The 19,503-nt window shown below is 42.4% G+C and overlaps 1 protein-coding gene and 1 long non-coding RNA gene across 2 annotated transcripts; one reads left to right on the forward strand and one right to left on the reverse strand.

The window, feature by feature from the left end:
- Nucleotides 1-8,281: 8,281 nt before the first annotated feature.
- Nucleotides 8,282-8,897, forward strand: LOC112247338. Its single transcript, XR_002953053.2, has 3 exons — nucleotides 8,282-8,487; nucleotides 8,585-8,678; nucleotides 8,768-8,897. It is a non-coding gene; the product is annotated as an uncharacterized LOC112247338 (long non-coding RNA).
- A 3,605-nt stretch (nucleotides 8,898-12,502) lies between these two features.
- On the reverse strand, nucleotides 12,503-19,495 carry nprl2 (NPR2 like, GATOR1 complex subunit). The gene is made up of 11 exons (XM_024416043.2): nucleotides 18,937-19,495; nucleotides 15,944-16,035; nucleotides 15,465-15,633; nucleotides 15,248-15,356; nucleotides 15,026-15,162; nucleotides 14,447-14,544; nucleotides 14,126-14,162; nucleotides 13,937-14,030; nucleotides 13,730-13,847; nucleotides 13,392-13,534; nucleotides 12,503-13,239 (listed from the first exon to the last, which is right to left on the reverse strand). The coding sequence occupies exons 1-11, from the start codon at nucleotides 19,009-19,011 to the stop codon at nucleotides 13,172-13,174; spliced, it is 1,140 nt and encodes a 379-aa protein (XP_024271811.2). The 5' UTR covers nucleotides 19,012-19,495; the 3' UTR covers nucleotides 12,503-13,171.
- Between the last annotated feature and the right edge of the window lie 8 nt (nucleotides 19,496-19,503).

The following is a 19,503-nucleotide window of genomic DNA, read 5'->3' on the forward strand; positions in this document are numbered from 1 at the left end:
CACCTATTTAGTCGAGGTGCTGGCTAGCGGAGTAGATAACTTGAAAATAAAAGAGAGCCGCACACTCTAGGAGCTCAGATGCAAAAATGTAATTACCAACGTTTCGACAGCCAAGCTGTCTTCATCAGGGTATAAACACAAACACTGCGGGATGACTCGCTTATATAGTGTCAAAAGACACAGGTGTCTGTAATCATGGCCAAAAGTGGCCTAATATCATTGGTTAATTATCAAATATTAAAATGTCATACAAAGAACAGTATACGAACAACAAATGGATAGCATACGATCATAAATTCATTTGACTACACAAGCTCACAAACAATTACAATGGCAAAGTCACAATAATCACAAGAATGACTTCAGATCAAAGTCTACGTTGAGACCGAAGGGCGCAAGGGTCTTTAAGTTAAAGATCCAGGAAACCTCTCGTTTTAACAATAAATTATCAAGGTCACCCCCTCTCCTAGGTAGGGTGACATGTTCGATGCCAATATAATGCAGAGACGAAATCGAGTGGCCTGCCTCCAAGAAGTGGGCCGCAACTGGGTAAGTAAAGTTTCTACACTTAATGGTGCTACGATGCTCTGAGATACGTACTTCTAATTCGCGCTTTGTTTTACCTACATAATTTTTTACCACAAGGACAAGTTATAAGATAAATAACTGCCTTAGTGGTGCACGTAATAACACCTTTGATTGGGATCGATTTCACTGTTTGAAGGATCTACATTTAGAAGTGCCATTGCATTGAGCACAGCCATTACATTTGTAATTTCCATCCAGTAGGGGCGCAAATAGATGTTGTTCAGGAATATCTTGGGGTGGTAAATCAGAGTGTACCAATTGGTCTCTGAGATTTCTGCCCCGCGAGAATACGACCAAAGGAAGGTGCAAAAACACATTACAGAGACTATCATCATATGTAAACTTCCGACTTCAACTGTATATGATTTTCAGTTTGCATAATGTCGAGTGAAGTTCCTTGATGGCCGTCTTGGTATCCACTTGCAGGGGGATATCCACGGCTGTGTCGATAACCGAGGAGAGTTCTCTTGGGAGATAATATGGTCAGCATTGGATTGTGAGGAATTCTAGGTCAGTTGAACAAAAGGACTTGAGTTTTTTGTATGTTGTTACAATTACACCATGAGTCGTTAATCATGAAACATACACCCCTGCCCTTGTTACCAGAGAGATGTTTGCTCCTGTCGGCGCAATACCCTGAAAATCCCATTGGCTGTATGGACTCCGACAGCATGTCCCCAGCTAGCCATGTCTCCATGAAACAGAGTATGTTACAATCCCGGATATCTCTTTGGAAAGCAACTCTTGCCCTAATTTCGTCAACTTTGTTAACTAGGGACTGGACATTAGCTAGTAATATACTCGGAAGCGGTGGGTGGTGTCCACGCATCTGAAGCCTCACTAGAAGACTGCTCCGGCACCCTCTCCTCTGACGGTGTTGTTTTGGGTTGGCCTCTGGAATCAGTTCAAATGCCCTGGGAGGTGCAGACAAAGCATCCGCTTTGGGAAAGTCGTATTCGTGGTCGTAGTGCTGGGTGTGCTGGTAAATTGACGTCTCTCTGATATCCAATAGTTCTTCCCGGTTGTATGTAATAACACTTTAGGTTTTCTGGGCTAAAAATGTAAGGTATAATATATTAAAAAATATATATATATACTGCACAGTTCCTAAGGACCTGAAGCGAAGCTGACATCTCTATCAGCACCATCTATGACATCATGCCATCTCTATCGGCGCCATTTCCGACAGCAATTAATTGTGTGTGTTTGTGTGTGTGTGTATGTGCCTGTGCCAGGGTTTTTGTGGGACAAGTGACAGGTAAGATTTTCATTTATCGGACATTTGAGAAATTGACCCATCATCCATATGCATTAGGGAGTCCACCCATCAGTAAACAAGGGATATTGGTCAAATGAGACACATTTGCGTGTCCTTAGAAACAGCCTATAAGAAGTTACAAAAACACTATTCCTTGTGGTTCGATATGTAGAATAGGCAAAACTTTATAGACCATTTTTTAAATTGTTTTTTACTTTCCTAAAACAATAATTGCCCAACTCATAGTGCTGAGCGATTCATTCAAAATGTCAGTCATTTTTAGTTTTTTTTAAACTAAAAAGACAAAATCTGTTAAATTATTTTAATTCCATTTAGTTGCTTTTTCTTTCTGTGAGCTCAATGTGCACATTGCACAGTTTCTCTAGAGATAAATCAGATCCAAGCCTGAACTGTGTGATGATGTAGGGAGTTGTAGTTTCCAACAGGCCAATAGTCTACATAGTTTACAGCATAAAATGTGGTAATTAACTACAATGACCATAATCCAATGTGCATCTATTTGTCTGGCCTCTGTTTCTTTTAGGCCTGCTACAGAAGAGACATAATAATGTGTGATCATGAGTTGATATGGAGAGAAGCTGTTGCTTCGCAAGGTATCTCTACCTGAAAAGAGTTGTTGCCAGAGATTTTAATGTTAATTTCTCTACCATAAGCCGCCTCCAATGTCATTTTAGAGAATACACTGCTGCTACTCACTGTTTATTATCTATGCATAGTCACTTCACCCCAACCTACATGTGCAAATTACCTCGACTAACTTGTACCCCGCATGAAGACGGTTGAAATTTGCCCACTTTCAGCACCATGAGCTGAATTTAACTACATTTTACAGCAGCTTGATCGTAGTTGAACTAAATTCAAATGTAGGTAGTGTTTTCTGAACTTCAGAACTTTTTTTGCTATGAAGCGGTATAGCTAACTATTGGAACTACACACTACTTGTTCCTTTCTTTTTAGCATCACCCCTTTCTAATTCTACCTTGAAACAGTTGTTGTGTTTAATATGCTAACTTACACATTCTGTTAAGATCTTACTCCAGAGTGATTAGTTCTTGCAATTTGTAGTCTATGAAATTTCAGATTTAGATATGATTTATCACAAAGTACTTTGAATGAAGTGAACTACTTTAGTGTAACTTAACTCCTTCCAGTGTGAAGTAATTGGTAGCTTGGTAAACTATATGTTCAGAGTAGCTTTCCCAACACTGCAACTATCAGGTTTCAGGTATGACCCAGATGCAGACAGTGTCGAAGAAACAAAAGTTTATTTCTAGAACAGGGGCAGGCAAACGGAAACAGGAGACAAAGGGCTGTGAGACATGGGTTTAACTCTAGACACATGAAAGGAGGGATGTATACGGAGGGTATGGGGCGACAGAAGACAAACAGCAGAGGGGCTAATGACCTTGGAGATGGGAAATGGGACGATTAACCGGGGAGAGATTTTGCAGGATTCCACCCAGAGCGACAGATCCCAGGTGGACAGCCATACTTTTTGCCCGAGAAGATCCTGGGGAGCCAGAGTCCGGTGGCGATCCGCTTGTCCTCAATACCTGGAGGTGGTCACGAGGAGGGCCGACTGGACTCTCCTTCAAGTACGACAACAGCGGCGGAGAAACATCTGGTCCGAAGGTATGCTGACTTCTTCTTCTTGCTTAGGGAAAAGCGGGGGCTGATACCCCAGGGAACACTCAAAGTGTGATAGGCCTGTAGCAGGGAAGGGTGTTGTAGGCATATTCAACCCACACAAGCTTCTGGCTCCACAGGTGGTGGGGTTGGCGGAGACCAAGCAGCACAGAGTAGTTTCTAGGTCCTGGTTGATTTGCTCCAACTAGCCGTTGGACTGGGGTGGAACCCGGAGGACAGACTGGCCGACAACCCAATGAGTGTGCAGAACGCCTTCCAGAACTGGGATGAGAACTGAGGACCCCGGTCAGAGACCATGTCTACTGGCAGTCCATGGATCCGGAAGACGTGCTGCACCATGAGCTGGGCCGTCTCTTTGGCAGAGGGTAGCTTGAGGAGAGAAATTAAGTGGGAGCTTTGGAAAACCGATCCACTATGGTCAGGATGGCAGTGTTGCCATCAGACGGGGGAGACCCGTGACAAAGTCCAGGTAGATGTGAAACCAGGGACAATGAGGGACAGGCAGAGGTTGGAGGAGACCAGATGGAGCTTGCCAAGGAGTGTTGTTCTGTGCACAGACCGTGCAAGCGGCGACGAATGCGGAGACATCAAGAACCATGGTAGGCCACCAAAAGCATTGTGGCACAAAAGCCAGGGTCCGGCAGGAGCCCGGGTGGCAGAAAAGCCTGGAGGAGTGTGCCCACTCCAGGACCAAGGAGTGGACCGCGTAAGGAATGAACATCCGGTTACCTGGGTTTCCCCTGGCGTTTGGCTGGGAACGATGTGCCTCACGAACCTGCTTCCCTATTCCCCAGCTGAGTGCAGTCGCCAGGCACAAGGTGGGAAGGATGGTCTCAGGTTCTGTGGTAGTAGCCGTGGGGCTATAGCGGTGTGACAGCGCATCCGGCTTGAGATTCTTGGATCCCGGCTGGTATGAGAGGGAGAAGTTGAACCGGGTGAACAGTAGGGCCCACCTAGCTTGCCTGGAATTGAGGCGCTTCGCGGTGTGGAGATATTCCAGGTTCTTGTGGTCGGTCCACACAATTAAAAGATGTTCCACCCTCTCCAGCCATTGCTTCCACTCCTCCAACGCCATCTTCACAGCGAGAAGCTCATGATTCCCCACATAATAGTGGTGTTCTGTGATCCCGGAATGCCCGATCAGCAGCTGGGGACCACGTGAACGGAACCTTGAGAGAGGTGAGTGCAGACAGGGGGGATGCCAGGGTGCTGTAGCCCCGGATAAAGAGGCGATAAAAGTTGGTGAATCCCAGGAAACGTTGCAGCTGTACTCTGGACATAGGCTGGGTCCAATCCACCACCACTCTCACTGTCCTGGGATCCATCTGGACATTCCCTTTAGCAATGATGTAACCCAGAAAGGGGATGGTGAAGAGATTAATTTGCACTTCTCTGCTTTTGCAAAAAGGTGTTGGGAAACCTGTCGGACGTGGAGCACGTGTTCTTGGGTGGAGCGTGTGAAGACGAGGATGTCATCGAGGTAGACGAAGATGAACCGGTTCAACATGTGACGGAGAACATCATTAACCAGAGCCTGGAACACAGCAGGGGCGCTGGTAAGGCCAAATGGCATGACCAGATTCTCATTGTGACCACTGGCCATGTTGAAGGCAGTTTTCCACTTGTCCCCTTCCCATATCGGCACCAGGTGGTAGGCTTTCCATAGCTCCAGCTTGGAGAACACGGTGGCACCCTGGACTGGCTCAAAAGGTGAGGAGATGAGAGGTAACGGTTCTTCACCGTGATGTCATTCAGACCCCGGTAGTTGATGCACAGCGCAGGGTTTTGTCCTTCTTCTCCACAAAGAAGAACCCTCCGCCTGCAGGGGAGGCAGAAGGACGGATGAACCCTGCAGCTAGGGAGTCCTCAATGTAAGTCTCCATAGTCATGATCTCCGGACCCGACAGAGAGTACAGTCGCCCCCGGGGTGGAGTGGTGCATGGGAGAAGGTCAATCCCACAGTTATGTGGTCGGTGCAGCAGCAGTGAAGTTGGCCTTACTGAACACCTCCCAGAGATCCTGGTACTTCGCATGAATGGCGGAGAGGTCCGGGGCAACTTCCGAGCCCCCAGGAAGACGTCCGGGGCAGGCTGCGCTGACTTCAGGCAATGGGCATGGCAGAACGGACTTCAGCCCATGATTGCACCGGCACACCAGTCAATGAGGGGATTGTGTCGCTGTAGCCAGGAGAAACCCAATACCATGGGTACCTGAGAAGACTTAATGAGCAGGAGCTGGTGCGTCTTGCTGTGGTTCCCTGATACACATAGGTTGATGGGGTGGTATTGTGGGTGACCCGGCCTATAGAGAGCACGTCCAGTGCTCTAAAATCCATGAGAATGGAGAGGGACTGAGTGGGAATATCCAGCTCAGAAGCCAGGGTAGCGTCCTTTAAGCTCTCATTGGCCCCAGAGTCGGTGTACCTGGAGAGATTTTGACTGGTTCTCCCACAGCAACATGGCATGAAAAGGTCTTTTAGTGGACAGGTGGAGACGAAATGACTAGTAGTTCTGCAATACAGGCAGCTCTTAGTGTGAAGCCTGTATAACCGTTCAGCTGGAGACCGCCTAGCTCTGCCTAGTTGCATGGGCTCGGGAAGAGGTGAATCGGCAGTCTTCGGAGCTCTCGGGGGAACTCGGGTATCCTCGGGTTCTCTCGGCAACGGAGCCATCGGGGAACTTCCGGGATACCTCAGAGACAAGGTGGAATTCTTGGACGGGTGAGTAAAATGCAACACAAAATTACGTTCTTGAGCTTTTGGTCCTGTGGATACCACGCTGTGAACAGTTTGAAGCAAACCTGTGCACATGTGAAGATACAGTGTGTGAGTCTCCCTTTAATTTGGCCAAAGAAAATGGCTCAACAGAATGAAACAAAACACTTGCGAGATGGTTTAAACCTTCACAAATGTTTTCAACAGGATATATTGCAGCAATTACCAAGAAAGGCTAGTACCTACCATACCTAATAATTTACAACAATAGTTTAATGATATTTATTTTACAACAAGCCTACTAATAACCCATCTTAAACTAAATACGGAGCACACAATTAAAATTAATTTAGCAAACAGAAATTTCTCAACAGATAAAACAAAATGCATTATGCATGTTTAAAACTTGTTTGACTAAATAGGCCTACAATGATAACAATAATATACAGCAGTGGTTACCAACCGGTCAATCGCCAAGGAATTCCTAGTTGATTACCAAACATTTCTGTAAAAAACAACGACAAGGCTTTCGTTCCTATATATTTTTTACTCGTCTCACGCTGTTAGTGTTAGGTGTACCTGATGTGTTCTCATTGTGAACCATTTTATATCTCTAAAGGTACAAACTCTGCCTTCCCGGGGGGAGCAGATCAAGTGCGCTATAGGCCTACCACTGGCCAATCGGATGGTTCAGATTAACGTAACGTAGTAGGCGTAAAAGAAAGCTATAGCAAAGTTGATACTGTGAGATTTCTAAACTTTTAAAACCATGACTAGAGAGAGACTGTCAACGAATAGAGCAAAGAGCTGCTGTTTTTATGACTGAGTTCATGTTTAAGTTTTTACTCAGCACTGTCAACACTTTGTATTCAAAACTTTTATAAGCCATAAAATGCGTGTTCTCCCTACTTCCACCAACACTGCAGCTGCAATGAATGAGTCAAAGTGTATCGATAGGCTTGCGTTGTTATTATTAGCAGCTTGGGTCTTTTTTAATATCGAGGAATGTTTCACTTTATCTGATCATATTAGTAACAACATGAATTTGTGCATGAGGCAGAAATAATGTGGGGCAATTTGAGTTTTGCCATTAGCTGGAAGACGGAGTCCATTTTTGGTCAGTGTCAGCAGAGGAAAGGGAGAGCGGAGGACGTTGACTGACCATCAGAAGTAGGCTCTATCAACACAGTAATATAAAAAAGGTTATTATTATGCTTACTCAGTTGTGCCTCACAAGTAATACAACAACTGATCTATTACCAGTGTGATCATATAGCCTACTTCAAAAATCATTTTAATAAAATGGTTAGAGAAGTACAAAAATGCATTGGCAGGGCAATTCAAGCAAAGCCCATATGCGGTGATAATGTTTTGGGCCTATAGCCTACTGCATAGGTTAATGTTGCGTAGGCTTACATTTTTTAAGTAATGTTTAAAAAAATCTGAACAGTAGATCTTGGCTTGCATTTTGACTCAGAAAGTGATGTTGACTCAAAAAAGGTTGGTGACCACTAAAACTGGTAATATGATGCAACAGATAATGAACCCATTGGAATAGATTCTAAGAGAACATTCTTTATGATGAAACAATATTTCCCTTTGAAACCATGGAATAGATTCTAAGAGAACATTATTTATGATGAAACAACATTTGCCTATGAAACCATGGAATAGATTCTAAGAGAACATTCTTTATGATGAAACAACATTTCCCTTTGAAACCATGGAATAGATTCTAAGAGAACATTCTTTATGATGAAACAATATTTCCCTATGAAACCATGGAATAGATTCTAAGAGAACATTATTTATGATGAAACAACATTTGCCTATGAAACCATGGAATAGATTCTAAGATAACATTATTTATGATGAAACAACATTTGCCTATGAAACCATGGAATAGATTCTAAGAGAACATTATTTATGATGAAACAACATTTGCCTATGAAACCATGGAATAGATTCTAAGAGAACATTCTTTATGATGAAACAATATTTCCCTTTGAAACCATGGAATAGATTCTAAGAGAACATTCTTTATGATGAAACAATATTTCCCTTTGAAACCATGGAATAGATTCTAAGAGAACATTATTTATGATGAAACAACATTTGCCTATGAAACCATGGAATAGATTCTAAGAGAACATTCTTTATGATGAAACAACATTTGCCTATGAAACCATGGAATGGATTCTAAGAGAACATTCTTTTTCACAGGTATTATGGTGTTGTAACCTTGGTATCAATATTTCAGGTAATGAAACCCTCAGTAACAATACCTTCTTCTGAAATGTGGTGTGTGTGTGTGTGTGTACAGTCCTGCTAACACACTGTATGTTGTGTCTCTCCAGTACTCCAATGTGTACTGCACAACCCCTACAGTCCAGAGCCTGATAGATGACAGGTCCATTCAGGAGGAGTGTCTCAACTATGTCACCAAGAAAGGTAACAGCCAGTTTGGAAAGTTGTAGTCAGAACAAGTTAGAATTTGTTACAGTGAGTGTATGATAAGTTCTGCTGCCTGTGTGCTTCAGGACAGAAGAGAGCCTGTTTAAGGGATGTGTTCCAGCTGTACTGTGGTCTGACTCCAGGCACCACAGTTCGTGATCTTTGCTCCCGCTACTCACAGCAGCTGCAGAGGGTAGGTGAGAGGTGAGTTATTAAGCATCCATGTTGACTCATGATGTTTATGTGGTTGACATAGACCTCAATGTCCATATTTATTTATTTATTTGTCAGGGACCATGTACAACATGCCATTGCACCAGATTTAGCTAGATAGCTAATCCTCATCTACGTGGAGAAGTGTAGAGAATAGTGTTGTTGATATCATGTGATGCTCAACAGGAGGCTAATCCAGTATGGACTGATGAAGGCTCTCATTCGCCATCTGCAGAAGTATCCTGTTAAGGTGACACGAGACGAGAGGAGCCGCCCACCACGCCTTTACACTGGTTGCCATAGTTACGACGAAATCTGCTGCAAGACTGGTAGGTTAAGGCGTTTATGATGACACATTACTGGTTTTATAGTGATGACATGTGTTTTACTGATACGGTAATAATAAGGATTAATACAAATGATTATAAATACTATATATATTTATTTTTTTCAAAATTGCATCCTACCTGAATAGCAAGTTGCACAGTAGCCTGCATTTGGTCGTACCAACTTTCTTCTCATCTTTGTCCACTACAATATTAAAAGTTCTCCATACAAAGGACATTCCTCTGGTAGGCCTTTCACTGTAGGCATACTCTCTAACTTTCCTTTAAATTTCTCTCCTCTCTCGCTCTCTCTCTCCTCAGCAGCAGATGCATGCTGATATTAGATACTACTGCACTGTTGGAGCTAGGAACAAGCATTTCGCAACATCCTCAATAACATCTGCTAAATATGTGTATGTGACCAATAAAATGTGATTTGATGCACATAAGGCAGCGCGCAAGGAGTGAGAGAATGGTGCTGAAGTGTGAAATCGGGATGTATAATATGCAGCCCCCCAGCTACAACTTCACTTAATCGGCTTTTAATTTATTTTATAGGCAAAAGCCGTCTAACGGAAACCCTGGTGTGTGTGTGTGTGTGTGTGTGTGTGTGTGTGTGTGTGTGTGTGTGTGTGTGTGTGTGTGTGTGTGTGTGTGTGTGTGTGTGTGTGTGTGTGTGTGTGAATGAGTGTTCCTCACCATTTCCAAGAATACGTCTTTCTTTGGAGGGGCAGGGTCTGTGACAGTGAGGTGACTGAGGAAGCGCTGGAGCTCCACCAGGTTGGCCAGCTGGTCTCTTAACACCTCTGTCAGGAAACCACAGCTACACACAAAACAAGTTTCAGTTTGAGTTAGACTTTTATTGTCTGCATTGTGGTCTGTCTGATAGACCACCTATGCTATCCTGCACAGTTCTCAGAGCTCATAATTCTATCCTCACGTATGTTCAGGAAGGAGAGACAATCATGTAAATAATAGTAAGAGAAAACACCAGTCAAAACAAAGCCTGGATACCTCATCTGTCTTCTAATCGGAGGGGAGATAAGAAAAGATTTTGAAGGGCAATGATCTGAACAGACATTCTTCCTGAGCTATAGTTTTGATAGTTAGGATTCAGAGGCCACTCTTGTCAGAAGCGCCAGTACTGGCTGAGGCTACTGTACCTTTAAGCCCTGGTTCTTGTTGAAGTTGTTGAAGTCATATTTCCTTTGGCAGTCTTCCTTCAGCACCAGGCTGTACAGAGCAATCCAGACCTGGCCGTCCAATTTAGTCACCTTCAGACAGAACCTTCTGCCATTCTCCATTAATGTACTTCTCTATCTCTCCTGTAGAAGGAGACAAAGGACATGTGGGTCTACTACACTGTAACAACTAGGCCAGGGTTCCCCAACTGGTGGCCCGCAGGCCAAATAGTTTTATACCCCCCCCCACCCCAAGTAAAAAAAAACATATTTCTTTAGAATTTTCATTGTTGGACCTAAAAAACTGTAAAAACACCAGGAAATCAGCTACAAGTCATTTTCATTTAGGAAATCTGTTCCCAAGTCTTCCCACGCATGTTTTGTCAAATATTATATCTGTTTGGGCTTCTTGCGGTCAATTTGCAGTCTACAAGTTATTTGTAATCATGTTCTGGCCCCCCAACCATGCGCTAGGTGATGATCCCATTACAATATTCACACACCTTGACTTTTTTGCACATTTTGTTGTTTTACAGCCTGAATTTTAAATGGATTATATTGAGTTTTTTGTCACTGGCCTACACACAATACCCCATTATGTCAAAGTGGAAATATATTTTTAAACATTTTTACAAATTAATACAAAATGAAAAGCTGAAATGTCTTGAGTCAACAACTATTCAACCCCTTTGTTATGGCTAGCCTAAATAAGTTCAGGAGTAAACATTTGCTTAACAAGTCACATGGACTGAATAATAGTGTTTAACATGATTTTTGAATGACTACCTCATCTCTGCACCCCACATGTACAATTATCTGTCGAGCAGTGAACAGATTCAACCACAAAGACCAGGGAGGTTTTCCAATGCCTCGCAAAAAAGGGCACCTATTGATAGATGGGTCACATGAAAAAAGCAGACATGGAATATTCCTTTGAGCATGATGAAGTTATTCATTACTCTTTGGATGGTGTATCAATGAACGCAGTCACTACAAAGATACAGGCGTCCTTCCTAACTCCGGAGAGGAGGGAAACCACTTAGGGATTTCACCATGAGGCCAATGGTGACATTTAAACAGTTAAAGTTTAATGGCTGTGATAGGAGAAAACTGAGGATGCATCAACAGCATTGTAGTTATTCAAAAATAGTAAACTAATTGACAGAGTAAAAAGGAAGTCTGTACAGAATAAACATATTCCAAAACATGCATCCTGTTTTCAACAAGGCACAAAAGTAAAACTGAAAAAAATGTGCCAAAGAAATGAACTTTGTCTTGAATACAAAGTGTTATGTTTGGGGCAAATCCATCACACATTACTGAGTATCCACTTCATATTTTCAAGCATGGTGGTGGCTGCATCATGTTATGAGTATACTCTTTTTGTTAGGATAAAAAAAAAACAAATAGAGCTAAGCACAGGCAAAATCCTAGAGGAATACTTGGTTCAGTCTGCTTTCCAACAGACACTGGGAGACAAATTCACCTTTCCGCAGAAAAATAACACAAAACACAAGGCCAAATATACACTGGAGTTGCGTACCAAGACAACATTGAATGTTCCTGAGTGGCTTAGTTACAGTTGACTTAAATTGACTTGAAAACCTATGGCAAGACTTGAAAATGGCTGTCTAGCAATGATCAAACCAACTTGACAGAGCTTGAAGAATTTTTTTAAGCATGTGCAAATATTCTACAATCCAGGTGTGCAAAGCTCGTAGAGACTTAACCAGAAAGACACAGCTGTGATCACTGCCAAAGGTGATTCTAACATGTATTGAGAACAGGGGTGTGAATACTTCTGTAAATTAGAGACTGTATTTCTGCATTTAATTTTCAATAAGTTAGCTAACATTTCTAAAAACATGTTTTCACTCACATTATGGGGTTAAGAGCATCATAACGTGAGTGAAAACATGTTTTTGGAAATGTTAGCAAATTTATTGAAAAAACAGCGTGTAGATGAGTGAGAAACAAAACCAATTCAATCCATTTTGAATTCAGGCTGTAATACAATGTGGAATAAGTCGAGGGGTATAAATACTTTCTGAAGGCTCTGTAGGTGAAGTGAGTACGATAAACACAGTCAGACAATGGGTCATTCAAATCAACAACGCATCTTTATTATTGCAAGGAGTTGGTATTATCATTTTTTGGTACATTAATAAGCACATTTTACATTTGAGTCATTTAGCTGATGTTCTTATCCAGAGCGACTTACAGGAGCAATTAGGGTTAAGTGCCTTGCTCAAGGGAACATCAACAGATTTTTAACCTAGTCGGCGCAAAAGTTTGAACTAGCGAATGTTCACTGAACTGGCACAACGCTCTTAACCACTAGGCTACCTGCCACATTCCTCATTTTTGTGGTCTTTTTAAAATTATTCCATTCATTGTTCTGAATGAAACTATCCCACAATGATTGATTCAAAGTCTGGATGGAAAAACCTGAGGATGATAACAGGTGACATTGGTGACATACTAGTAGTATATAAATTCCTACATGTCTCAGCCTTTGAATGCACAGATCATTTCCAGAACATTTCGGATGAAGTCCACAGACAACAGTGATAAACTGACTTTTCTAAGGCATCTTTGGCCGAGGTTGATCCACATTGTGTCTCCTGGACAGCAGGCAGTTGTGTGGGTCAGATGAGAGGCGAGCAGGAGGCCTCTGTTTCAGTACAATCGGACCTCGTGTCTGTCTGTCTTTGTTAGAGAGATGGCTTTCTCTATCAAAGTGAGTGTGGTTGCTGATTAAGCCAGGGTATCACTTCCAGCACACAATTATGTTGGGGTCATTCTCCAAGCGCTCGTCCAGCTCTTTGTAGCTCATTCCTGCAAATACAGGGGAAGGTGCTGCCATGAGAGATTACAGAGTATAGAACGATTTCTCAAAATACTTATCCAGCCCTCTGTAATTATTAATCTTCCTAAACACGTCATCACCATAAAACCAGTAATGTGTCATCATAAACGCCTTAACCTACCCGTCTTGCAGCAGATTTCGTCGTAACTATGGCAACCAGTGTAAAGGCGTGGTGGGCGGCTCCTCTCGTCTCGTGTCACCTTAACAGGATACTTCTGCAGACGGCGAATGAGAGCCTTCATCAGTCCATACTGGATCAGCCTCCTGTTGAGCATCACATGATATCAACAACACTATTCTCTACACTTCTCCACGTAGATGAGGATTAGCTATCTAGCTAAATCTGGTGCAATGGCATGTTGTACATGGTCCCTGACAAATAAATAAATAAATATGGACATTGAGGTCTATGTCAACCACATAAACATCATGAGTCAACATGGATGCTTAATAACTTACCTCTCATCTACCCTCTGCAGCTGCTGTGAGTAGCGGGAGCAAAGATCACGAACTGTGGTGCCTGGAGTCAGACCACAGTACAGCTGGAACACATCCCTTAAACAGGCTCTCTTCTGTCCTGAAGCACACAGGCAGCAGAACTTATCATACACTCACTGTAACAAATTCTAACTTTTTCTGACTACAACTTTCCAAACTGGCTGTTACCTTTCTTGGTGACATAGTTGAGACACTCCTCCTGAATGGACCTGTCATCTATCAGGCTCTGGACTGTAGGGGTTGTGCAGTACACATTGGAGTACTGGAGAGACACAACATACAGTGTGTTAGCAGGACTGTACACACACACACACACCACATTTCAGAAGAAGGTATTGTTACTGAGGGTTTCATTACCTGAAATATTGATACCAAGGTTACAACACCATAATACCTGTGAAAAAGAATGTTATCTTAGAATCTATTCCATGGTTTCATAGGCAAATGTTGTTTCATCATAAAGGTTCAAATCTATTCCATGGTTTCATCATAAAGAATGTTCTCTTAGAATCTATTCCATGGTTTCAAAGGGAAATGTTGTTTCATCATAAAGAATGTTCTCTTAGAATCTATTCCATGGTTCCAAAGGGAAATGTTTCACCATAGAATGTTCTCTTAGAATCTATTCCAATGGGTCCATTATCTGTTGCATCATATTACCAGTTTTAAAGCACTCACAGTAAATTCTGTACGGCGATCCGGACTAGATTAAGTTCAACATCCGCTTCTGCAGATATCTTCTGGATATGCCTGAACCCATCAATGTAGGCCAGGATCTACAACAGAATTCAACACATTTCTAACATATTTTTCATCAGCGCTTTAATCTGAGACAGGTGCATGATGACATTGCACAGTACTGGTCCAACATTTGGACACACCTACTAATTCAAGGGTTTTTCTTTATTTGTACTATTTTCTACATTGTAGAATAATAGTGAAGATATCAAAACTATGAAATAGCACATATGGAATCATGTAGTAACCAAAAAAAAAAGTGTTAAACAAATCTAAATATATTTTCTATTTGAGATTCTTCAAAGTAGCCACCCTTTGCCTTGATGACAGCTTTAATAGTACAAAAGAAAAACCCTTGAATGAGTAGGTGTCCAAACTTTTGACTGGTACTGTATAGACAAATCATTGTTTCTCTGAAACCCTTGATGGGATGTCAGCCACACTGTATGTACGCTTCTGGTAAGGATGAGGCGTGGGTCTATCTGTGTGAGCCACTGTCGGTGTGGCAGAAAGACCTACCTGTTGAGTGGTGAGATCCCACTGGGATTTGATGAAGTGGTCTTTGCACTGAGTAAAGACAGGCACGTCGTACTCCTGCACGATCAGAGGGTCCCTGCGCTGCTCAATCAACTTCAGGTTGATTGTATTGGACTCATCTAAATAAGAGGGAGGAAACGAATGGTGTGTAAGAGAAAGAGAAAAGGCTATCTGACACATTACTGTGTACAAATGCACACATACCGATGGGTAAGGTACAGGCTCCGGTAGCATTTAGCTCCTCTAACAAGGTGGACATAATAGGTAGCAGTTTCTGTTTGCTCTCCTCGTTCGATATGAACCCACTCTCCAGCTGCAAAATAAAGAGAAATATTAACACTTTGACCTATATATCCCATAAGACATTCAGATCTTGTGATGTTTTGAAAAAGAGCACTAGCCTCCAGAGAGATCCTTTTACCTCCAGCGTTGTGAGGTACCCTGACAGCTTCTTGACAATTGGCTCAAGGGCACAGGTCTTGGTCCTTGCATCGCATACAAGGCCCAGGTTAAAGAGCAGAGCATTACGGCTGTACTTCTTGTGCTCGATGCACACCGGACAACCAATTAACTTCTTCCCCATGGCCGTTCTACATCAATCAAAGACAAGTCCATATTATGGCAAGAACCGCTCAAATAAGCAAAGAGAAATGACAGTCCATCATTACTTTAAGACATGAAGGTCAGTCTATTCGGGAAAATGTGCAGTTGCAAAAACCATCAAGCGCCATGATGAAACTGGTTCTTGTGAGGACCGCCACAGGAAAGGAAAAAATTGCAGCCCAAATAAATTATTCACTTAGTTCAAGTAACAGACACAAGAGGAGAGAAAAATAAGACCTGTTGTTAAATTGGACCATGAATAAGAATATCCTAATGTAAATTCCCAAGTGTACGTACACAGTTATGAGTTTGTTCTGCAGTTCTGGTTTGGTAATAATGTACACCTGTACTGTGTCAAAGAGCTCCCGGGATATGTACTCCTCTGGAACCTGGAGAGGATAGAACACAATAGAAAGATGGGAAAAGATAGAACACAGCCCCAACAGATCCACAGATGACACAATCTTTATTGCCCTCTCCCACCTGGACAAAAGGAACACCTACAGTATGTGAGAATGCTGTTCATTGACTACAGCTCAGTGTTCAACACCATTGTGCCCTCGAAGCTCATCACTAAGCTAAGGACTCTGGGACTGAACACCTCCCTCTGAAACTGGATCCTGGACTTCCTGACAGGCCACCCCCAGGTAGAGGATAGGCAATAACACAGCCATGCTGACCCTCAACACAGGGGCCCCCTCAGAGGTGCATGCTTAGTCCCCTCCTGTACTCCCTGTACACCCACGACTGCGTGGCCACGCACAACTCCAACATCATCACTAAGTTTGCCGACAACATCACTGAGTTTGCCGACAACACGACGGTGGTAGTCCTGATTACCGACAACAATGAGACAGCTTATAGGGAGGAGGTCAGAGACCTGTCAGTGTGGTTCCAGGAGAACAACCTCTCTCTTAATGTCAGCAAGACAAAGGAGCTGATCATGGACTACAGGAAACGGACGGGACGAGCACGCTCCCATCCACATCGACAGGGCTGTAGCGGAGCGGGTCGACAGCTTCAAGTTCCTCGGTGTCCACATCACTAAGGATCTATCATGGTCCAGACACACCAACACAATTGTGAAGAGGGCACGACAATGCCACTTCCCCCTCAGGAGACTGAAATTACTTAGCATGGGCCCTCAAATCTTCAAAAAGTTATACAGCTGCACCATCGAGAGCATCTTGATGAACTGCATAACCAGTATGGCAACTGCTTGGCATCTGACCACAAGGCACTACAGAGTAGTGAGTACGGCCCAGTACATTACTGGGGCTGAGCTTCGTGCTATCCAGGACCTCTATACCAGGCGATGTCAGAGGAAGGCCCAAAAAAGTATCAGACTCCAGCCTCCCAAGCCACAGACTGTTCTAGCTGCTACCGCACAGAAAGCGGTACCAATCCAGCAAGTCTGGAACCAACTGGACCCTGAACAGCTTCTACCCCCAAGCCATAAGACTTCTGAACAGCTAATCAAAGGGCTACCCAGACTACTTGCATTTACCTTTTTTGGCACTAACTCTTTAGCAGTGACTATGCACACACTGGACTCTACCCACACACACTTACTGACACCCCCAACACACACACGCAAACTGATGAAACGCACACACTCACACTTACTACATAAGCTGCTGATAGTCACTTTACCCCTACCTATACAGTGCATTCGGAAAGTATTCAGACCCCTTGACTTTTTCCACATTTGTTACGTTAAAGCCTTATTCTAAAATGGATTCAATAAAAAAAAATACTCATCCATCTACACACAATACCCCATAACGACAAAGCGAAAACAGGTTTTTCTAAACGTTTTCAAATGTATTAAAAATAAAAAACAGAAATACCTTATTTACATAAGTATTGAGACCCTTTGGTATGAGACTCAAAATTGAGCTCAGGTGCATCCTGTTTCCATTGATCATCCTTGAGACGATTATACAACATGATTGGAGTCCACCGGTGGTAAATATCGGAGTAAAACCCAAGCCATGAGGTCGAAGTAATTGTACATAGCACTACGACCATGAGGTTGAAGGAATTGTACAAGAACACAGTGGCCTCCATCATTCTTAAATGGAAGAAGTTTGGAACCACCAAGACTCTCCCTAATGCTGGCCGCCCGGCCAAACTGAGAAATCGGGGGAGAATATATACATTTTTTTCATCACTGTCCCCGCAGGAGGCTGTCATTGTAAATAAGAATTTGTTCTTAACTGACTTGCCTACTTAGATTAGAGCAGTAAAAATAAATGTTGTGTCACACCCGTGGTATACGGTCTGATATACCACAGCTGTCAGCCAATCAGCATTCAGGGCTGGAACCACCCAGTTAATAATCCATTTTAGAATAAGGCTGTGACATAACAAAATGTGTTAAAAGTCAAGTGTTCTGAATACTTTCCGAATGCATTGTATGTACAGTACAGTACATAGGTACCTCAATTACTTTGTGCCTCTGCACATTGACTTAGTACTTGCACTCCCTGTATAGCCATGTTATTTTCTAAACCCTATTTATAGCAGTTGTGGAAAAAGTACCCAATTGTCATACTTGAGTAAAAGTAAAGATACCTTAATAGAAAATGACTCAAGTAAAAAGTTACCCGGTAAAATACTACTTGAGTAAAAGTCTAAAATAATTTGGTTTTAAATATACTTAAGTATTATAAGTACAAGCATAAATAATTACTAATTCCTTATATTAAGCAAACCAGAGGGCACCGTTTTAGTTTTTTAAACTTATTTATCGATAGCCAGGGGACCCTCCAAGACTCAGACATAATTTACAAACCAAGCATTTGTGTTTAGTGAGTCTGCCAGATCAGGGGCAGTAGGGATAACCAGGGTTGTTTTCTTGATAAGTGTGTGAATTGGACCATTTTCCTGTCCTGCTAAGCATTCAAAATGTAGAGAGTACTTTTGGGTGTCCGGGAAAATGTCTGGAGTAAAAAGAACACTATTTTGTCAAGGGATGTAGCAAAGTAAAAGTTGTCAAAAATATAAATAGTAAAGTACAGATACCACAAAAAAAACTACTTAGGTAGTACATTAAAGTATTTTTACACCACTGTATATAGCCATGTTATATTTACTCGTTATTCACTGCGTCACTATTTCTATTTTTGATCTCATCTTTAACTCTGCTTTTTCAGAAAAAGACCTGTAAGTAAGCAGTTCACTGTTAGTCTACGAAGCATGTGACAAATAAAATGCGATTTGATTAGAAAGTTAGCTTGACACTCGTTGCAAAAACTGTCGAAACATATACTGTACTGTACACCTACCTGGTAAGTAATCTTTGGTCCCAGTGTTGGGTGAAACTCACTAAAAAATATACACTCTATTCGACTCATCCCCATGAAGACGTTGTAAAAAGGACTTTAAACTTCAGGTAGTATAATAAAGTAAGAAAGCAACTCCAACTGCGTCAATCTCTTACTCCGTTCTCAGACAATGTGAACGCTCAATTGAAGATAAGTATTTTTTAAGACCTACTGTAGCTGTGTATCTACTGGTTGTAAATCACTCTCTTGTTACTGTAGCTAACTAGTAGCTATGATGACTCCTAATTCCTGACAGAGCAGGGAAGGGTTGTTGTTGACAGTCTACCCTAGCTAGCTAGTCCAGCTATCTCTAGCTAATTTAACTCTCTGGCTAATGTGTAAACATACAACTGGATCCTCTTGTATTTCCTTACAATTGACGACCAATCTGTTTAAATGTCATGCAAAAAATATACCACAGCGTAAATACAATCGAACAAGTGGTATGCTAGCTAGCTATATGGCTAACAACAACCGTGCGCTATCGATGAAACATGGTGGAGTTCCCGAACATAATTTACCCGCACT

This window comes from Oncorhynchus tshawytscha, linkage group LG02 (assembly GCF_018296145.1).
Source record: "Oncorhynchus tshawytscha isolate Ot180627B linkage group LG02, Otsh_v2.0, whole genome shotgun sequence".
NCBI lineage: Eukaryota > Metazoa > Chordata > Actinopteri > Salmoniformes > Salmonidae > Oncorhynchus > Oncorhynchus tshawytscha.

Bases quoted from the DNA above. Each gene is read 5' to 3' on its own strand.
- nprl2 (XM_024416043.2), bottom strand. From the start codon at position 19,011: ATGGGGATGAGTCGAATAGAGTGTATATTTTTTAGTGAGTTTCACCCA. The intron at 15,163-15,247 runs GTATGTGTGCAT...CCTCTTATTTAG, and splicing joins AGCCTGTACCTTACCCATCG to ATGAGTCCAATACAATCAAC. The intron at 13,535-13,729 runs GTAAGTTATTAA...GATGCTCAACAG, and splicing joins CTGCAGAGGGTAGATGAGAG to GAGGCTGATCCAGTATGGAC.